Source organism: Sinocyclocheilus grahami, unplaced genomic scaffold, assembly GCF_001515645.1.
Source record: "Sinocyclocheilus grahami isolate Dianchi unplaced genomic scaffold, SAMN03320097.WGS_v1.1 scaffold512.1, whole genome shotgun sequence".
Lineage (NCBI taxonomy): Eukaryota > Metazoa > Chordata > Actinopteri > Cypriniformes > Cyprinidae > Sinocyclocheilus > Sinocyclocheilus grahami.
Window position 1 is genome coordinate 99,622 of NW_015505691.1, and position 8,970 is coordinate 108,591.

Genomic DNA, 8,970 nt, shown 5'->3' on the forward strand with positions numbered 1-8,970 from the left:
TTTTTAGCACCCCCTCTGAACTGTTAAGCCCCCCCTTAGCACCCCCAACAAAAAAACTCCTGGAGCCGCCACTGAGGCTAATTCAATGCGAAATTAAAAGCAAACAGCGTTGTCGCGCAGCCTACCTCTCTCATTCGGCATTAATCCAATTAAATGTGTCCAAATTTGCGATGTATTTGAATGCTAAACTATTATTTATTATGTAAACCAGGCATAACGCACTTAAAAAAAACATCCACATGAGCAAATGTGTCTTTGCCCCGAGCTCAGGCTGAACGGCACCGATTGTAGCTACTATGCAGTACGCACTATTTAAATTAACTAGTGTATCTATATGTTTGGTTGACTGTATTTTATTCTGATAATGAACAGGCTGCAACGTTTGCAATGCTGTGTGTGCGTGAGATGCCGGCGCGATCGAACAGAGGAAACAAACAACTAAATTTATTTCTGTTATCTCGGTTTCCTTTCCGTGGACTTTCATAGAGCGCTGCGCCACACAAATAGCCTATGAACTAAACTCAGCATTATATCTCTCAGTCTTTTCGTTTCGTTTTGTTAATCTGTTAATTAGGCTATTTAAGTCAAATATTTTGCATATTCATTCATTTTACATGTAGACTATGATTTAATAAAAACTGATTTAGTTACATTTAGTTAAACTTAATTTTTGTTGCTTGTCCGCGCTCGTCCACCGCCTTTTTTCTCTTCTCCGACCCTGCAGCTCTCTCCGATAGCTTAGTGTTAAGTGGCACCAGTCCAGGTGTTACCAGGTTTTACTCGTGCTATTTCTCCATGTTGAGAGATTGGTGTCGCACATATTGCTAAGCATTCTTATCCTTTTCTCCGATAAACTGAAAATAACAAGGAGTGTGTCCATCTCACAAATGTAGAATCCGTCTCTGCAGTCATCTCAACCATCTAATTCCAGCAAGAGAAGATAGACAAACTGTTTTACCCGGGGAATTTTTTCTCTGGTGCTGTTTTGCGGTGTTGGTAAATTCACCACTTAATTTAGAGTTAAAATATGTTGTTGTAACTTGCGGTACTATGATTGTAACGAGTAATAATATTACCCAAATTTTATTAGTAATGCGTTATATTACTGCGTTACAGCAAAACGTAATATACTACTGTAATATTATAACTTTTGTAATGCGTTACTCCCAACACTGAATATAACAGGTCATATGTTATGTCCACAACCTGCACATTTTATGTTACATTATGGAGCCAGCATAATCTGAAACTATAGTTTGTAAACTGTTATGCTACGCTAACGTGTCGCTAACTTGATGCTGACGTGTTGTATCAGTAGGAAAGCAATAGTTACGTAGATTACTGCATTCGGTTTTTAAAAAATAAAATAAAAATCCTGTTGTAAGCACATTTGATGAGGTGGTTGGTTGTCGCCTGTCGTCGCCGATTAAAATTAAATGGATTTAAACATCGTTGAAATACATGAAACATCACCAGGCAGTTGGCGCCCTCTGCAGGCATTTGTTATAATATAGGCATATTACATTACTTCAGGTCAATCATATATTCATGCAAAAAAAAAATCAGTTTGAATAAGGAAAGCGATAACTTTGCCATAGGCCTGTTTAAGTTACCAGTTCTTTGAGCATTTTAATGTTTCTGTTGTTGTTATTTGAACTGAACTGTAGTTTTCTGTAGTAAACTGTCATTGTATATTTCTTATTTTATATTCATTTTCTAGTATTTAATTTACCATTATTTCTTTTGAACAAAACAATTTCAGAAATGTAATGTTTTAGATTGTAGGTCATCTTGTACCCTGTCAAGGACAAAGCTAACCAGCAAAACTTGATATCAAAAGCATCCTCAATGTTACATGTGTTTGCACCATATTGTAGTGAGTAAACTTTCTTGGTATTGCTGTTTCAAATACCCCATTTTCATTTGACCTATAATTCCTAATTTATATTCCAAATAAAACCATATTCACATATTCAGAAATTAGAAAATTCTGTAAATAACAGAAACCATCATAATACAGTGACCATAAGAAAAGACTGTAGATTCCAAATAAAACTATATTCACATATTTGAAAATTCTGTAAATGACACACAAATAAAAACAATAAACTATGACCATAACAGAACAGGCCATAAATGTCACATTTCCGAACAAGGCTGACCCTGCTCATTAATGGCTTGGTAGATTACGGGAAAGAAACACTAGCATGTTGACTTTCTCTGGCTTCAGACAACATCTAACTGGGGTCACAATATTGCCAGCTGTACTGAACATTCTTTCTGAAGCAGTACTTGTTGCACAAATGCAAATGTTTGCCAATTTGGACATTAAAGGAAACCTGGATTCATTATCTCTCCACCACAACAGAGGATCTGCTGAGGTATCTAGTGCCTCTTCCTGTAGGCACCGTGTCAGTTCAGCATCAGCTTGCACTCTTTTTGGCAACACATGGTTAGATGATTGAGCACTTCTGTGCTGCAGTAGATCTCACAGCCTTTTGATCTTTTTTGGTGCAGGAGGTGTTGTATCCACATCATCTTCTACCACTGCTTCGTTAGATACTGTAAAGAGTGAAGGGCAGCGGTTATCTTAAAGTATATATCTTAAAATATATATTCACATAACATTTGTCAAATATTTTTATAGTGTATTTTCCACCTTCCTCTTGTCCTCCTTCTGTCATCTCCATCGTCTCTTTTAAAAGCTCATCTTTGGTGTCACTTATGATTGCTGCTTCTCCAAAGTGACCCCTGTACCTTGGGTCAAGAAGGGTGGCCTTTCTCAGGAGCTCTTGAAGTTTAGCTGGGCTATATTTCTGATCAAAAACAGCACACATTTTTGTCTTGATATTTTCTGTTAGAATTGTGTCCTTGGGGTCAGGGGATAAGAGTTCCCCTTTTAAAAGGTCCAGGACAGGCTTCACTGAAGACACTGTCACATACTTTTCCCCTGAAAAAACATCAGTGAAATCAGCCAGAGGTTTCAGTGCTGCATTAATGGACTCAAGGACAGATACATCCTGCCAGGTCGGGTTCAGGTGCCCATGTTTTCTGTCATCAATCAGGACACGTCTGATTGCAGGTAGCTGTTCCAGAACTCTGTCAATCATTCTGTCAAATCATCCTGGAGGAAAAATGATATATTTGGTATAGTTTTATAGTTTTGTTAATAACTACATTTACATTACAAAAATAGTTTCAGATACAAATTTGTGATCATTTCAATTTGAAATAAGGATTAATATTTATATTACTTTACGTTAAATAATTTTTTTTTACATAATTATATATAATAATAATAATGAATGTAGTGTGAAATAATATATAAAAAAAGTTATTTTTATTAGATAGATAGTAATAAAATATTTCACTCACCAGAATTAAACTGTTGTTCTCCGTCTGTGCCTTTTTCAGGTCAGTTTCTTTATCCAACTCATACTGAAGGTGGTTACCAGATTTCTACACAGTCCTAGGGCACGAGCTGTGCGCTCTCTCACTTGCTACAGCATTTGAGACAGCCAAATGGAGATTATGGCCAACCAAGTTTGCCCACTGCAGCCACAATATTAGCTCCATTATCTGTGGTAATGCAAGACATTTTTTTTTTCATCTAATTCCCAGTCCGATAAAATACACTTAAGAGTTTCTGCTAGATTATCAGCTGTGTGGTTTTCTGGGGTGTACCTTGTCTCTAGACATTTTGACTGTAGAGTCCAGTCAGCTGTGATGTAATGAACTGTAAAGCTCATGTACGGAGTCATGTTTGAGCTGGACCACATATCTGTAGTAGCGGAATAAATATCTTCCTTCACTTGATTGTACAAATTCTGTATTGCCGTTTTGGAAATGTTTTTCCTGGCAATTCATACTTGTCGAAGTTCTGCAGCATTTCTTTAAAGGGGTCATATGATGCGATTTCAAGTTTTCCTTTCTCTTTGGAGTGTTACAAGCTGATTGTGCATAGACAAGATCCCTGAAGTTGCAAAGACTAAAGTCTCAAAACCAAAGAGATATTCTTTATCAAAGTTAAGCGGGGCATAGAGGACCTACAATAATGTACAGTATTTGAAAAATAAATACCCAAATACACAAAATAATGATCTTTAAAAAAGCATCATATGACCCCTTTAAATGCTGTTTTTTCCACCGTATTAAACGGCTGCATTTCCTTCGCAATGTACCTAGTAACACTGTCTGTCAGTGTGCGCCATTTGATGCTGTCAAGTTTATATTTCGTTACCCATTCAAAAGCCTCAGCTATTGGAAGCTGACGGGATGTATGTGCGGTTTTGGATGCCTTGCAAACCTCGGCAAATTCATTGGGATGATGTGTCTTTAGATGGTTTCTAAGATTTGTGGTGTTGGCGCTTTTCGCTGGTATTTCTCTTTTACATATTCGACACACGGTTGTGTCAATGTCTTTCGGCCGTCCTTTTTCGTCAGGTTTAAAACCAAAATGTGCCCAGACAGGTGCTGTCGTTTTCGGCTTCGATATTAAATCCATCTTTGCTGTATAATTGCACTGATATGGCTCAGTGATTCAAAACTCCGCAGAACAGTGTCATTTGAACTTAACACGCGTATTTGCTTAGCGTAATGCATGCAGAGCAAGCATGTTGGGAAGTAGGGTGCAGCAGGTACTACAGTTCCCCCTTGTGGCTAATAAAAGTGTGCAATAATTGCGGTTATGTCAAACAATTGCGATCATACGGTTATTTAATAATCGTGGCAGCCCTAGTGCCTTCTAAAAATCGAAACAATTAAGACTTGTATTAAGTCTTGGACTTATAATATAAGATTAATATAAGACTTATAAATTAATATTTATAAGTTTTAAATTGACAATTTATATGCTTGATTTATCCCTTTTACCCCTTTTTTATCCCTTTATATGCTTGATTTATCCCTTTTATCCCTGTTCTAAAGGCTGAAATGCTGTTGTATAAGATTTTTGTTTTTGTGAAAACCTGTATCTGAACTAAATCATATAATTTTATGGCTCAATACTGTATGTTACCATAGACATTGTCCAACCCCACTCACAATGTGTTCATTTGACTTTTGCATCTCTTAAAATGGGTCATAAATTGCCTTACATTTATTTGTACAAATTCTGCAGATACCCTGTAAATGGTGAAATAAAATTCCTTCGTATTTGTTGATATTTGTGTATTGAAAATATTTTTCATTGACATTTAAACTCCTATCTTAATTTTCTATATAAAAAAAAGGGTATTTTTTTATTTGGGCTAGTTAAATACATTTTCGGGCTACCAAAATCTGAAGAGTACCTGCCCAAAGGGCTACCAGGGATGACAATATTTCCAGAAATAAAGTGTCCCCAACTAAGCAAGCCAAATGTGACAGTGACAAGGAACCAAAACTACATCAGTGACAGAAATGGAGGAGAAAAAAAAAAACCTTGGGAGAACCCAGGGTCAGTCGAGTCGAGTCGGGTCGGGGGGTCGGGGGGGGGGCAGTTTCCCTCTGGCCAGATGAAACCAGCATGGTGTGGTCAGGGCTCGAATTGAGGGGGGATGCTGGGGGATGGCATCCCCCTGTTTGAAAAAATTACAAAAAGCATCCCCTCAAAAACCACCATCCCTCCTAACCATCCCCTTTAGATTAATAATGTTGTGTATTATGTCAAATTTATCATGCAAATCAAATGTTAAAATCTCTACTTGTGATTTTTCAAGAACTAAATAACAGCGATTAACCAATCAGAACTCGGTACTGTAACAAGCTCCACAAAGCTAAAGCAAGTTTTCGTCATTTTTCGTGCAAAATGGTTCAAGCGCAACTTTTGAAGACAACAGAAGGTATGATTTCTCCTTGATTAGAATTGAAAGACATTCCCCTGATACAAGTATGTGTGACTGTGAGGGACTGAGAGGCAATAGGAGAGCTGGCATTATCATGTGTGTCACCGACACACCCATACCGGTCAGATGGTCCTCTTGAAGTGGTGGTGTTTGATGAACTGAACAGCTTTTCTTCCCTCTTTGCGGTGAGCCACCACATTGTCTCTGTTCAAATGTTCGATTCGAGTTTTAAGTTGGTTCACAAGGGAAGCATTTGCACTCCCAATAGGGTATATGTCGAACGTCACGTGACCACACCGGAACCCTGGGTTACTCGCTTCCGCTTGCCGGCAAGTACGTTAATGTGCTATCGTAGCTTGTTTGTAAGTTTGTTGTTATTCGTATTATTTGCATGTTCTTTTTTATTTTAATATCTGAATGTTTTTGAGAAGAAAATGCCTTTGTCAAAAGCCTTAAAGTATCAAAAAAAGGAAAATCCTAACAGTGATTTTTGCTGTGTGCCTCAATGCGCGGTGTCTGGGCAGTTCAATTCAAGCGTAACTTTTCACCGCTTCCCAAAGGAAGAAACGTTAAGAAAAATATGGATTCGTAATGTGAGACGTGAAAATTTGGTAATTAAGAGGAACACGGCAGTCTGCAGTAGACATTTCATCTCCACGGATGTCATTCAATGTAGACGACGACGCTTAAAAGAGGGGGCTGTGCCTGTTTTGTTTGCCTGGAATGACTACTCTCTACCGGCAGCCAGACCAAGCGTCTGGGAGAGAACACAACGGCCAGAGAATGAAGTCACTGAAGAGGTAAGCATGGATGTTGAAGTGTTGCTTCAGTGCCACGATTACGATGCCAAGCCAGACCCATCAGCATTGGATATGGCTTGTGAGAAAATAGAGGCGCAACAGCAGGTGATTGAAGAACTGCAAAAGAGGCTGGAAGAGGTTACACTGAAGCAGTCATTTGGTTTGGAGAGGTTTTCATCATCGGACGATGACATCAGATTCTATACCAGGTACATATTTGTGTTTCATGATATTCATATCAATGTGGTAATGACTTTGTTGCAGACTTAAGGCCGTTCACATTCATTCATTAAATAACCTTATTATACATTCATAAGGGGAACCCTATGAGCACAAGGTCATATTTAAGAATATAAATAAAAGTAAGATGAGACTTAAACAAAACACATAGGCCTGGTTTCACAGACAATGTTTAGGCTAAGCCAGGATTAGGCCATTTAGTATATTTTTATAAACATGCCTTAGAAAAAACATTATTAGTGTGCATCTTGAGACAAAACAAAGGCACTGATATGTGTTAAAATCAGTCAGTGCAAGTTTCTTTTAGTAGAAATAATCAGGAATGCTTTGAAGGTAATGTTTCTTTCAACGTTTTAGATTTGCCAGCTACCGCCATCTACAAGCATTTTGGAGAATGATTGAACCTGTAACTAGGAGAATTGTGCGTGTTGGTACACGGACATCCACTTCCAACACAGCTGGAGCACCTCGTCGACCGGTAAGAATGGCTCGTACTGCATCATTTGGTTGCTTTAAGTTGTCCATGTTACAGTGTAATTTATACAGTGAGTAATATTAATTACAGTGATGGGCAACTTCAGAGTTTAGCTCCAAACCTAATTAAAACACCTGCCTGTAGCTTTCTAGTGATCTTGAAGACATTGATTAGCTTTTTCATGCGTGTTTGATTAGGGTTAGAGCTAAACCCTGCATGACAGTGGCCCTTCCAGGACCGAAGTTGCCCAGCCCTGCAATATCATGTACTTATTGTAGGGTATTGTAGGGTTAGGATTAGTTATGCATAGTTACATGTAAGGACATGTAACATGTCTAACAATGACACTAAAATAAAGTGTTACCCATTATTTGGTTTTTAAAAGCAAATTGCTTATTAATCCGCACCAAAGACGACCGTAATATATATTTCAATATACTTAAAAACATACATTTATTATAAAAAGGAAATTATCGTCAGTATTAATGCCAAGACTTGCTCCCCTGCCTCCTTACCAGAGCCGATGCCTTCCACTGATCGATGAACTGTTCCTCTTCTTGGTTTACCTGTCGCTGGGTCTGAAGGAGAAGGATCGGTTCAACATTCATCAGTCCACCGTCAGCAGGATCATAAAGACTTTTTTATATACTTTACTGGGTGCTGTCGGAATATGGATGTCTCCTGAGGACATTAGAGCCACAATGCCGAGTGTGTTCGGCAAATACTCTGACACCCAAGTTATCGTTGATTGTACTGAGCTGAAATGTCAGACACCTTCATCTTTACTCTTACAGAGTGAGATGTAGTCTGCTTTGTTCCTTTGAGGATTCTTTCTGCAAGAGACTCTGCAGAACTCACTCCCCTGACAAAACACACCTCTCTGAAACGTGAAGAGGTAATTCTAGGTCTACGTAGCTGATGCCACTCCTGTTCTGCTGCTTGCTCTCTTGTGGCAGCCTCAATCTTATAGGCCATGTCCAGTGTGATCATCAAGCTCTTAAGGTGGAAATGCTCCTCCTCAGTGCACACATGCACACATTTTGTAGGTTCAAGCCTGTACTCACCAAGAGGCAGTGGTGGGTAAGATGGACAATCTTGGTGCATGTTGACTGACTTTGTTGGCATTATAGGCTGCTGGTAAGAGAGTACACTCCCCTTCTGTGCCAAGCCAAATGCTGTCTCTACAAGGGTTTTCTGTTCACATATGCCCATAGTTGCCACTAAAGGTTTCTCTGTGATTGCAAAGTCTTTGAATATGTCTTCAATCTGCACCAAAGACATGTCAAGGGGGTCCCCAACCAAGCCCTTGTAGAGTGTACTTCTGTTAAAGACAGCAATGGTCACGCACTGACAAGTAAATATGTTTAAGAAACAGTTTTACCATATTTCGAGAAGTGTACAGCAGGGGTATTCAAAAATACCTATGAGTGCAGCATCTCCTATCCACCTTTTTCTTTAACACGCAAGTAAACCTATGGGTGAGACTTTTACTATACTGCCTATGACCCTGTAGATTGTATAACCATCCATGAACCATGAAGTATTTACAGTGATGGGGTCGGGTCTGCGTAGTACATTTAAGGCATTTCTCGGGTCTGCACGGGTTCGGGTCCCACTTTTAAATAAAATA

General features: G+C 38.7%; 1 protein-coding gene across 1 annotated transcript; it reads left to right on the forward strand.

Annotated features, from left to right (window-relative positions):
• Nucleotides 1-6,508: 6,508 nt before the first annotated feature.
• On the forward strand, nt 6,509-8,146 carry LOC107554731 (uncharacterized). The gene is made up of 3 exons (XM_016237328.1): nt 6,509-6,834; nt 7,223-7,343; nt 7,859-8,146. Exons 1-3 carry the CDS (start codon nt 6,632-6,634, stop codon nt 8,144-8,146), a joined length of 612 nt encoding a protein of 203 aa, XP_016092814.1. The 5' UTR covers nt 6,509-6,631.
• Nucleotides 8,147-8,970: the final 824 nt, after the last annotated feature.